The 11913-nt window shown below is 45.3% G+C and overlaps 2 protein-coding genes across 3 annotated transcripts; both read left to right on the top strand.

Moving 5' to 3' along the window:
* Nucleotides 1-546: 546 nt before the first annotated feature.
* Nucleotides 547-5935, top strand: LOC123087012 (uncharacterized). Of its 2 annotated transcripts, none has more exons than XM_044508896.1 (7): nt 547-944; nt 1561-1602; nt 2167-2301; nt 2586-2821; nt 4335-4371; nt 5190-5247; nt 5463-5935. In XM_044508896.1, the coding sequence occupies exons 1-7, from the start codon at nt 819-821 to the stop codon at nt 5555-5557; spliced, it is 729 nt and encodes a 242-aa protein (XP_044364831.1). In that variant the 5' UTR covers nt 547-818; the 3' UTR covers nt 5558-5935. The 2 variants fall into 2 exon arrangements, with proteins under 2 accessions (XP_044364831.1, XP_044364832.1); XM_044508897.1 differs by having other exon boundaries at nt 551-944; nt 5478-5935.
* Nucleotides 5936-6615: 680 nt separating this feature from the next.
* On the top strand, nt 6616-9110 carry LOC123087010 (pentatricopeptide repeat-containing protein At3g49730). Its single transcript, XM_044508894.1, has one exon. The coding sequence runs from the start codon at nt 6700-6702 to the stop codon at nt 8494-8496; it is 1797 nt and encodes a 598-aa protein (XP_044364829.1). The 5' UTR covers nt 6616-6699; the 3' UTR covers nt 8497-9110.
* Nucleotides 9111-11913: the final 2803 nt, after the last annotated feature.

Below are 11913 nucleotides of genomic sequence, written 5' to 3'. Positions count from 1 at the left end.
TGTGCCAGGGCAGTAGATCATCTAGTTCGTGAAGATCGGGCCACCCTAGGGTATTCCCTATATCGAATATGATACATACTCCCTTCATTTCTAGAGCATACTACAAATATGAGAAATCTAAAACATCTTTATATGTAGGAACAGAGGGAGTACCTTTTTCTACATAAAAAAATCCATATATAAAGTTTCATAAAAAATACAACCGTGCATTGTGAACGAGTGTCCGTCTGAATCTGGATAAAGTTGATTGGATAAGTGGGTCAAATTGGATCAACGTGGTTATGAACCTATAACCATTTACTCGACGATCGGGGTCAGATATCCAGGTCGAAATCCATGTTAATCCACGCATAGTTTCAGGAACCAAGCCCCAGTCTATCTATCAATCCAAAGCCGCGCGCATCCAACGGACGGACGAGAAATGCTCCACCAAAATCCAACGGACGGAGAAATCCCGCTTTCCGTGCGGAACACAGCATCGACCGACCGACCGAACCCGTGTGCCGAAAGCCGGAAGCAACGAGATTCCACTCATCCAGCGCGTCGCCACGCCATCACTCGGCTGCGGCCCCGCGACCCGTCTCCTCCTCCCCCCCTCACCGGCCGTCTCCCCGCACCGCCCACCAATCCAACTCCGAATCGTCCTCCCCCCACCCCGCCCCGAGGTCGCCGGTCGCCGGTCGCCGCAGCACGGCAGAACCCGGCGGAGAGGCTAACCGAAGCGGCGGAGGGGTTTGATCCGGGAAAGCATGAGCCTGGCCTCCCGCGCCCCCCGGCGTCGAGCTCGAATCGGGAGATAGGAATCCGCGGAGGAGGAGATGTCCTCCTCGCAGTCGCAGGAGGGGAAATCCGAGGGCGCTGGGACGGGTCAGGAGGAGCGGCCCTCCAAGGCCTGGGGGCTGCTCGTCTTCGGCCTCGTCGGCGCCGCCACCGCGACCCTCGCGGTGAGCAACCCCGCCTTTCTCTCCGTCCTGAGTGCTTTCCCTGTTACGTTGTTCTAGCTTGGTACATTTAGTTCTGGCTTGTAATAATCGCGGTGTGCGTGATCATCGGCCTCGCTTGCTCGTTTAGTATTACGGCTTCCACGACGATTTGCTCCATTTAGTTCTGGCTTAACTGCAATCTGCTGTACCATTCACAATTCCGCATCAACTCTGTTGCGGAAAGCACCGCTGCTATTCTGAAGGATTGAGCGTTTCTTATGCTATTTACAACCTCCTGTGGTTTGAAATACATGGCACTTGACTTGAATCCTGTTAGTAATGCTCTTGAACCACCCCACACTGCTCGCTCTGTTGATCCAAAGCGAGGCCCTCCTCTTGAGATTACACGAGCACTGCAAAAGGGTAGATGCTATGCTTAGGACTGCACTGCCACACTCCCTGTCTTGCGTTCGAGGTGTGTTGCTACGACCTGTCAGTAATACGAGGTTACTGGCAATTGCTTGGCCTCTTTGTTATCTTTGTGATATTCAACTTGCTTGAAGATAAAAGGTATTTTAGTATCTTCTGCTACATTTCATTTGATCGACATTTTTATTTGTATTTTCCTCTGTGACAGGTTGGTCATGTTCGTAAAAGTGTTGATTGGTTCTACACTCAGGTACCTTTCTAAGTCAGTGTCAATTTCTTCTTCGATTTGCCCCTTCTAAACTGTCGGAAACGGCATTTTAGATCATCATGATTGGCGGTTGTTAGCTTGTTTACCCCAAATTTATGTTTTATGTCTAGAGGCTTCAGCAATACTATGTTTTATAGTTCGTTGTTTTTTATGGGAAATAGCAGAAGGATCATTAGGTCGATGTAATGGTCTGATGAGAATCATTATCTTGCTCTCTAAAATTTAGTACTGTTTGGTGTTTAAGATTTTGCCAAGGCTAGCCTCTCGTCATTGTCTTTGGCTTATGCTAGTACTAAGATAGACCATCTAGCGGTTTCCACAGGAAGAAAACTGCCATGCTCTCTCTAAACTCACTTTTGTATTGCCAGAATTACATTGGTTCAGTTATTAGTCCAATGTGAACTATACTTTGAAGACATAGGGAGAACCAATAGGGGATGACGAATTTATCATCCTGTACTCAGTTATACGCTCAGTTTTCGTTGCCTTTTGACTTCTAAGTGTTTATTTATATGCTCCTTTTTCCTGCTGCTCTTCCATCAAAAGCTGAATAAGGTGCAGACAACATCATCCTGGAGGAAGACAAGTAAAAGATCCACCGGTGGAACTTTTAGTGACGATGCTAGGAGACGATATTATCAACGTATGCAGCAGGAATTTGAGGATGAACAGGAAAGAGTTGTGAGTTCATTGAACTGTTTACACTATTTACCTTTTTAGAACTTAGAATTTTTGAAATTATGCTCGCTATATATATATGTGTGTGTGTGTGTGTGTGTGTGTGTGTGTGTGTTGCCTCAGAACATTGCCTGCGGTAAATGTAATGTGAATCCATGAGAAATTGCGTTGTGCTAAATTAGTAACTTCTTGTCCTAACCCCAAATTTTAGTTTCTCGAACATTGCCCTAAGAGTTACTTTCTCCGTTTACTCCTTCAGTATGCTGATTTTTTGTTATTTTGGCCAGCAAAGAATAAGGCACATGCAAAGTGTTTTCAACCGAGAGAGGAACAAATTCAGGAATAGTTATGAAAGTTGGAAGGAGAATGGCCCCCCAGGTGGATATAATTACATCCCGCGGGATGACTGGTATTGGCAGACAGATACGCCTAACTCGGAAAAGAAAAATAAACGGACATATACTCCGGCAGGGCCTAGGGGTTATCCTATGTCGCATCATTACACCGTTCTTGGTCTTGATAGGTATTTCCATGCCTATTTAAACCTCTAACTGTATATTTCTGTTCATCTTTCAATCTGCTTATGGCATGGTTGCCGGTTCTTCATGGTCATACCTTTGCGAGAGACTTATTTTGTAGCCTTACACAGGATTAAAAGTGGAATGCGTGTTTATTAGTGATCAGTTGACTCGTTGTGCACTTGAATAAGAGCCTCAGACTGTAAAGGGAGATGATGCATTTGGTAGATTTGCAAGTTCTATAGAGCATTTCATATGAACATCCATTGACTTGACTTCCTTAGTTATGTGTGCTATGTTCTGGCTTATACGTCAGTTAGATGATCAATTATTTTGTTTGAGAGAAGTACATATTTCAACCCTGAACTCTTGCCCTAGTCTAATTTACAACCCCGAACTTCAATACCGTCTAAATTACAACCCCCAACTCTCAAAACCGGTCAGGATTCAACCCTTCACTACCTCTTGACCGGTTTTGACCAAGTTGACCGGTTTTGACCCGTTGACTAGGTGAACAGTAAATTAAAAAAAAAATCTATTTCTTATTTTTTTCACATGGTGAATAGTATTTTTTTTAAGTTACAATTTTTTAGCTTGTTTGGACATTTGAGTAGCTCTCAAAAAAAAGACAAATGTGGAGTCTGTGAAACAGTTAACTGTCGTGACTGTTCGGGCTGATTTTGTTTTTTTGGCTGAGAGCTACTTAGATGTCCGAACACGATGAAAATTGGCACGGACCTCACACATTGATACATCTTCCATGGAAAAAATATTCTTTTTTTTTTTTCTTGTTTTTTGAATTTACTGTTCAGAAGGAGAAAAAATCAAAATTATTTTTTGAATTTTTTTACTTTTTAAAATTTACTGTTCACCTTGTGAAAAAAATAAATTGTTTGTGATTTTTATATTTTTTTAAATTTACTGTTGACTAGTCAACGGGTCAAAATCCGGTCAACTAGGTCAAAACCGGTCAACAGGGAGAGAAGGGTTGAATTATGACCGGTTTTAAGAGTTGGGGGTTGTAATTTAGATGGTATTCGAGTTCAGGGTTGTAAATTAGACTAGGGCAAAAGTTCGGGGTTGAAATATGCACTTCTCTCATTTTGTTTCATCACTATGATCTTTTTGGAATTGACTCCTATGATCACTTGTTTTAAGAAAATAAGCTCTCATAATTTGCTTCAGTAATGCCAATTTTTACGAGTCACGGACCGCATACCTTAATGAACCTTTGGTAGTAGCAAGTTGACAGGGTACATCACGAAGCAATTTGCAGCCGTCCGACATCAGGTGTCAGGATCATTATTGCATTGCTGTGCTGTGCTGTGTAAAATATTTATCTTGTTGCTCAAACAAAGAGGTTCCCAGTTTGTTACAATCTTAAGAAAATATTAACTGAAGTACTTTGAAAAGCATCTATAACACCAAACTTGTTATTTATTAATTATAATTATGAACATGATGATGTTATCCAGAGTTATACTTCTTTTTGTGACAAGCCATGTTATTTCTTTATAGATCACGAGGGACTCCATACACAGATGCAGAAGTAAAGGTATTGCAATCCTGTCATCCTATTGTCCCTCCAGCCCTCTGTTCAGTTTACTTTGAACTTGTCCCACCTAACATGATCGTCTTCTATATTAAGTCGGGGTTGATCTTTTTATGTTGATCATGCATCGCTGATTAAATATCTAAGCTAACCTTAAGACCCTTAAGGAAACTGTCATGCCAAATTAATTTTCATTAGACAACAAGGGGTTTCCATTGGATTCACTTTAAGAACTTTGATGTTTGAAGAACTCGAGATAAGCAACCTTCGATGAAAACCCAAATTATCTCTCCAATTTTTCGATTGCTATTCCTTTGGGTGAAGCAAGCAATCAGTTAATGTTTTAAGTGCTTTGCAGTCACATATCAATGTATTAAGGTGGTTTCTGAGGAGAGCTGATAGTAGGATGACTTAAAAACCACGTGGATAAGTATTTTTCACCATTTTTCTGAATGAGGATAAGCATTTGTGTGCCAATTCTGTTTTCTCCTCGCATTTCTTTGTATCTCTTCTACTAGAAATTCTTAAGAAGTGGTATATCCTTAAGTATTTTGTTGGGTTGAGAAGTATTTGGAAATATTGGTGGTTACATTGGCGAATGTTTTGATAAAAAATGGTTCTTTCACAAAATCAAGAATTGAAAGCATCTTGTATTACTAGTTAGTAGGCTGGAAAAATCGGAAGGACACATTCGTTGCTCTAGACCTCCACACATCAAAATGTTAGGATTGTTGTCAGTGTGAAATGTTAGTATTTTTTGGTATGTGTGTCAGGCCTGACCAAGGTTGTTTTGTTTTCTGACTTTGGGGCATCATATGCAGAGTGCTTTTAGAACAAAAGCAATGGAGGTCCACCCTGATCAAAATCAAGATAATAGAGGTTTGTGGTCTTCACGGACAGCATGTTTCTTCATACGCAATTGTTTGTGGTTTTAGTAGTTACTAATACCATTTACATTTTCAGTTTGACTAATTCACATCTAGATGTTTTAAGAGGATGTCACATCTAAGCTCCCACAAATACATAATGCAGCAACAAGAAACAAAAAAAAAACAAAGACAAAAAAAATAGACCACAAACAAAGTGAATATCAGCTTTATTATGTGCAGAGACTGCTGAAGAAGAGTTCAAGGAGGTTGTCAAATCATACGAGGCAATAAAACTGGAGAGGAAAAATAATTCAAGTTGATGCGTTTGTCTATTGGAGCTTCCAGTGAAGACTTGCGCCAGTTGTTACAGCCCTGCACGCAATCAGCAGGCCATGCCATCAGGTGGATGACAAACAAAAAATTTCTCTGGCTCTTGCGGACTTGCGGTCCTGTAGCGCAATTTTATACGTGAGTTTGTTGGTGGGAGCACACGTCCCTGATGTAGAAGTAGGATATTGTCGACAAAGATACAAAAGATATGTTTCTATAGCTAGTGACTTGACCATAAACTGGTTAAGGAGCCAACATTTTTTGTTGCCACCTGAGGAATATGCATCCCAGTGCCGTACACCTGATGGTTGGTGTCTAATTGGGTGGAAACTGAACAACTGATTGAAAATAAAAGTTGTTGGTACATAGCAGGGTGTTTATTATTTCATCGAGCGGTTCAGCACGTTGTAAAATTGTACTCCCTCTGACTTCATGAATATAAGATGTTTTGAATATTTCAATATGAACGACATATAAACTGAAATGAGCGAACAAACACATTAACATATGTCCATATGCATTCGATTCAGAAAAATGTTATAGAACATCTTGGCCTCCTTTGGTTTGTAGGAATCTTATAGGATTTTTATAGGATATTGCATAGGAAATTTTTCTTTGAAGCCCTTTGGTTTGTAGGAATGAATTCCTATTCATATGTAGGATAGGAATCAATCCTTTACATTTTGGAGAAAAAAAACATTAGCTAAGACTCAATGGAAAAATTCCTATCCTATGCATCAAATGACATCTCTTTCTCTATAGGAATTGAGATACATGTCATCTCACTTCCTATGATTTTTCTATTCCTATAACATTCTTATCCTGTGAACCAAAGGAGGCCTTACAGTATTTGTGAACCGAAGGAGTATATACTGAGTAAGGAGAATTTGTATATACCACAACTGAGTTGCTATGCAGCAACGAAACATCTTTTAGAGAACTGTAATGCAGAAAATACTATTGGTTCAGTCTGGAAGGCGACCCACTGATCATCACTCATCAGTTCATGACGAAATGCAATCGTTGTGGTGTCCGTCACAAGTATCTTGAGTTCTTGACTGACATGCAATTGTTCGTATGACACACAGAACAGATCAGCAGAACCCCCGCTAGTCGTCCCACCACCGCGAGGATGCAGCGCCTCCTCCCGGCCACCCTCCTCCGCCGCCGCCTCTCCACCGACGCCGCCCCGGACCACAGCCTCGCCTCCTCCGCGGAGCTCGCGCACCGCCTGCTCCGCCGCCACGGCGCCGACCCGCAGAGGCTGGCCTCCGCGCTCTCCGCGTCGGGGCTCGACCCGTCCTCCCCGCGCCTCCTCGACGCCGTCCTCCGCCGCTGCGGCGCCGCCTCCTCCCTCGCGCTCGGCTACTTCCACTGGTGCTCCCCGTCGCTGCCCTCCGCGCCGCTCCCCTCCTCCCTCGCGCTCCTCGCCAAGTGCTTCTCCCGCGCCTCCGCCGCGCCCTGCCCCTCCCTCCTCGCGCCGCTCCCCTCCCACCTCCTCTCGGCCTCCATCCTATCGCCCGTCCTCCGCCGCCTCCCGCCGCCGCGCATCCTCCCCTTCGCGCTCTCGCTCCTCTACTCCCGCCCCGCCCACGACCACCCCTCCCTCTTCCTCTCCCTCCTCGAGTCGCTCTCCAAGGCCGGCCACGTTGCCGCCGCCGAGCGGCTCGTCGAGGAGCTCCAGCCCCGGCTCCCGCTCGAGCTCCGCCACTACACTGCCCTGCTCTACGGCTGGTGCCGCCTGGGCAAGCTCGACGAGGCCAAGCACGTGCTCGCCCGCATGAAGGCCGCCGGGGTCGCCCCGGACGTCGTCGTCTTCAACACCCTGCTCGCGGGATTCGTCGCGGACGGCAGGTTCGAGGACGCGTTCGAGCTCACAAGGGAGATGGAGCGGCGGGATTGCCCTCCCAATGCGGTGTCCTACACCACCCTCATGCAGGGGCTTGGGTCCAAGGGGAGGGTCGATGAGGTAATGCGGGTGTTTGTTGAAATGCGGAGGAAGGGATGCACGCCGGATTCTGTCACCTACGGCGCTCTGGTTAGTGCGTTTTGCAAGGCCGGCAGGTTATCCCAGGGGTATGAGTTCTTGGACTCCATGTCGAGGGACGGGCTGCGGGTGGATCCCGGAGTGTACCTTGGGTTCTTTGTGGCGCATGAGAAGAAGGAGCAGCTGGAGGAGTGCTTGGAGCTGATGGAGAGGATGAGGGAGTGCAGGTGCCCCCCAGACCTCAGTATCTACAATGTGGTGATTCGGTTGTCCTGTAAGCTCGGAGAGACGAAACAAGCCATGGCATTGTGGAACGAGATGGAGAATAGCGGGCTTAGTCCTGGGGTCGACACCTTCGCAATCATGGTGAATGGGCTTGTTGGCCAGGGATCGCTGGTCGACGCGTGCAATTATTTCAAGGACATGGTCAGGAGGGGGCTATTTGTTGCACCACAGTACGGAGTGCTGAAGGACCTCCTCAATGCGTTAGTCAGAGATGAGAAACTTGAGCTCGCAAAGGATGTTTGGGGTTGCATTGCCAGCAGAGGCTGTGAACTAAATGTGAGTGCATGGACAATCTGGATCCATGCACTGTATGCGAAGAAACATGTCAAGGAGGCCTGCTCGTATTGCTTGGACATGCTCGAGGCTGGGCTGATGCCGCAGCCAGACACGTTTGCAAAGCTAATGAAGGGACTGAAAAAACTGTACAACAGACAGATTGCTGCTGAAATCACTGAGAAGGTGAGGTTGATGGCGGAGGAGAGGCATGTAAGCTTTAAAATGTATAAGAGGCGTGGGGTGAAGGATCTCGAAGAGAAGCCTAAGTCAAAGAGAAGGAAAGGGCAAAAGCGGAGTCGGGGGAGGCAGACTGTTCAGGGTCAGTCTAGAGAACATGCTGACCTTTCGGATTCTGTCGATGATGAAGAATTCCCGAGTTGAGTTAAACTAGGATCATAAGTGGGCAATGAACCAGTGCACCTTCACTTGATTGAATTGTTTGTGGGAGTGATTGGTTTATGAAGCAACCAATAAGGAAATATTGGTCTTGCTGAAAATGGAGCAGGTTTGCAGTATTTCTACTCACACCTGATATTGATACTTGAGCCAAGTGACACTCCGTTCCTATCTGAAGTCCATCTGCCAGTATGTACTTCAGTTTTGAAAAGCTTTCAGGGGCTAATGATATTGGGGCCTTTCAGTGCCAGTGCAAAAGAAAATAACACCAATATACAATACTACTATGGCTGGAAGTGAGTCCAGCCTGTCTGAGCTAGGTCATGCCTGACCTAGCTTGTTGCAACTGGAAGATTGATCCAAACAAGCTTGAGCTGAGATTGAAGATGCCAGGGATAAATGCAACAGTTGCCAACTACACAAGTAACAAAACTCATCACTCCATCAGTTATGTAGTAGAGAGTTAGTAGTGTAACATTACATTTTGAACTTTCTGTTTCACTCTTCATGCTTATCTCTGAGATACTGAGAGTAGTTACTGATTTATTGTACTAATATATCTAAACCCACTTAAAAGTCTGATCTTGGTAGTTGGTACAGAATGTGTATGTTCACTGTGATTGAAGAGTTGATGCCTTCTTATATCCTAACTATTATTTGACGATATATTACTTGTGATATGATTTTTTTATTGAAATGTGTAAACCATGTAAACTCACAATTTTTTTTACTCAGCAGTTGCTTTTGTGGAAGTAAATATGTCTATTACATGTTGGTGCTGGTATTAACATTTAATCAAGTTGAGCCCCCTCATTTCCATAACATTTTAATTTAGTACTGCTGTATTGATCTTTAAGAGAGACCTGAAGGATTGGAGTATCACCAAAGAACTAGCTATGGACAGGGGTGCGTGGAAGCTTGCTATCCATGTGGCAGAGCCATGAGTTGGTCGCGAGATCTTATGGGTTTCACCTCTAGCCTACCCCAATTTGTTTGGGACTAAAGGCTTTGTTGTTGTTGTATTGATCTTTAATCAGCTGCACACTAAACCTTTTGAGCTTATCTAGTTAAATGCATGCCATGCTCTGCAATATGCAGCTATGCTTATGTGCACTTTCATGAACTGGTGCTTGTGCTTTATCCTGTATGGTCTCAACTCTCATGCATGGAGATGGATGGAATATGGAGTGCCAGAATATTTGGTGTGAGGCAATATATTCTCCATTCTAATAAGCATATAATAACTTAAAATTGAGAAATGTGATGCTTGTATATGCTGTGTATTTCCTAATAGAAGTATAAACGGGTTGTTTCTTGATATGCTTAAAATTGAACATTGTTGCTGAGACTTAGGTACCAATATATATACAGGCATCTCAACAAAATTAAACACTTAGCTGTTCCAGATTTTAATTTCTGAATCGATCTTATGCTTCTAACGCAGAGCTTTGTCCTTGCATCTGAAGTAAATTAAATATAAAAACTAATAATTGGAATCACTCATAATGCCTGGGATTTAATTGTAACATCATGGATTAAATACTAATAGCAATTTGGAACAAGATAAGTGAACATAGTCATAATCTATATAGATTGGATTGTTGACTACATAGAGATTTTTAGATTGCCAACGATTTCTGCTGGTTGTATCAAGCTAGAGCTATCTTTTCACCACTATGATGTACAAATTTGAACTATTGTTTCCAATATGCAAAAATTACACATACGCTTGAAATCTTATTTGTGCAGAATGGAGTGCAAAAAGATAGGGCATTTCAGCTGATTAAGAGTCGTCGTTGGTGGGCACGAAGCCATTGTCAAGGACACTGTCATCTTAATATTATGCTGAGTGATTGAATTGCAATGCCAGAGGGCAGGCCTGGCGCAGTGGTGAAGTCCTCCCCACTTGTGCCAAGAGGTCCTGGGTTCGAACCAGCCTCTCTGCATTGCACTTTGCAGGGGTAAGACTAGGTTCCTATAATCCCTCCCCAGACCCCACCTTGTGTGGGAGCTTCTATGCACTGGGTCTGTCCATTGAATTGCAATGCCAAATCAAGAAGTGGAAGCAGATTTGAACCAACATATTTCATTGCTAATAAGTGGGAGTTAGGGAAGAACACACGGACGCAGGTACCAGAAAGCATTACAAGCATTAGATATTCTGTTACTAAACTTAACTTTGCTTCTTGCCTGAACATGGGATAGGGAAATTAACCTAACTGCAGAGGAAACATTGCGAAGAATTCCTTATCCTCAGTTGAGAAGAACTCCTCCACTAACTGATCAATATCTACTCGACACGTTTCCGGAATCACAAGTTCAGAACCCCGGACGTTGATGGTGTAGCTGGAGAGGAGCTGAACGGCTGTGAAAGGAGAGTCAGCATCCCTCCGTGTGATGGGATCTGACCAACTTATGGCTTCAGAGACCATCTCTTCTGTCCCGTCCTTGAGGTCAAACTTGTAGACGTCATGGAAGTAGAAATCACCTTATAGATTCATACCTACTAGGTGGTAGATGCAATTGGCCTCAACAGATGGGAACTTATCGGCATCAACAGCCAGGCACCTGCAGCAGCCGACGAAGATGGCGTGGTGACCGATGCTCTTCACAGGCTCGAGTACACCCCGGTTAGAGTCGTCCATCCTGAAAACCTGCATGCCATGCTGCAGCTTGAAGACGATGAACACTTCTCCCAGGGATTGTACCAGGTAGCAGCGGTTGTTGTTTGCATGCCCAATCTCAAGAGCATGAGCATCGTCGGCAACATGCTCAATAACATCAGACCAGAACATCTCGGATGGATCAACGGAGAACAGCCTCATCAGATCAAAGATCTTGTCGGCCACGGCAGCTGGCAGCGGCGGCACCGGTCTCTGCTCGCCGTCGGCATACATGCCACCGGCGACAGCCAGCCGGATCAGCGGCTAGGCGTCCTCCTCTTGGTACACAGCAAAACTTCTACTGTCGGGGCTAGCCATGTACCACTTACGATCCGAGCCGCAGAGCAAGATGATGGTGGGGGGCGACCCGATGACAGCAGCAGCATCCACCATGTCGGAGGGCACGGTTGCCCTGAAATGGATCATGTGGCCTGTGAAAGGGTTGAGGACGCGAGCGGCGTAATAGTCATCGTAGTCCGCCAGCACGAAGAATCCACCGGCAGTGGTGGCGACGTAGCGGTGGCCGGCGAGCAGAGGGAGCTCCTTGCGGAGGAAGCGGCCGGTGTGGGTGTTCACCAGGAGGCGCGTGTCCTCTCTCCGGAAGACGTCGTCGTCGAGCACGACCCACTGCCGGGGCCGGAAGCGAGGGTCGTCCGGGCTGTCATTGGGGTCGTCGGTGGCGGAGCGCCAGCTGCCGCAGACGGCGCGGAGGTCCATGTAGTAGTCCACGTCGTTGGCG

Source organism: Triticum aestivum, chromosome 4A (assembly GCF_018294505.1).
Source record: "Triticum aestivum cultivar Chinese Spring chromosome 4A, IWGSC CS RefSeq v2.1, whole genome shotgun sequence".
NCBI lineage: Eukaryota > Viridiplantae > Streptophyta > Magnoliopsida > Poales > Poaceae > Triticum > Triticum aestivum.
This window is presented reverse-complemented; position numbering and strand designations above follow the sequence as displayed.

Excerpts from the sequence above, each read along its gene's own strand:
- LOC123087012 (XM_044508896.1), top strand. The coding sequence starts at position 819 with ATGTCCTCCTCGCAGTCGCAGGAGGGGAAATCCGAGGGCGCTGGGACG. Across the intron at positions 1,603-2,166 it reads TTGATTGGTTCTACACTCAG|CTGAATAAGGTGCAGACAAC; the intron begins GTACCTTTCTAA and ends TTCCATCAAAAG. Across the intron at positions 5,248-5,462 it reads TCAAAATCAAGATAATAGAG|CTTTATTATGTGCAGAGACT; the intron begins GTTTGTGGTCTT and ends AGTGAATATCAG.
- LOC123087010 (XM_044508894.1), top strand. The coding sequence starts at position 6,700 with ATGCAGCGCCTCCTCCCGGCCACCCTCCTCCGCCGCCGCCTCTCCACC.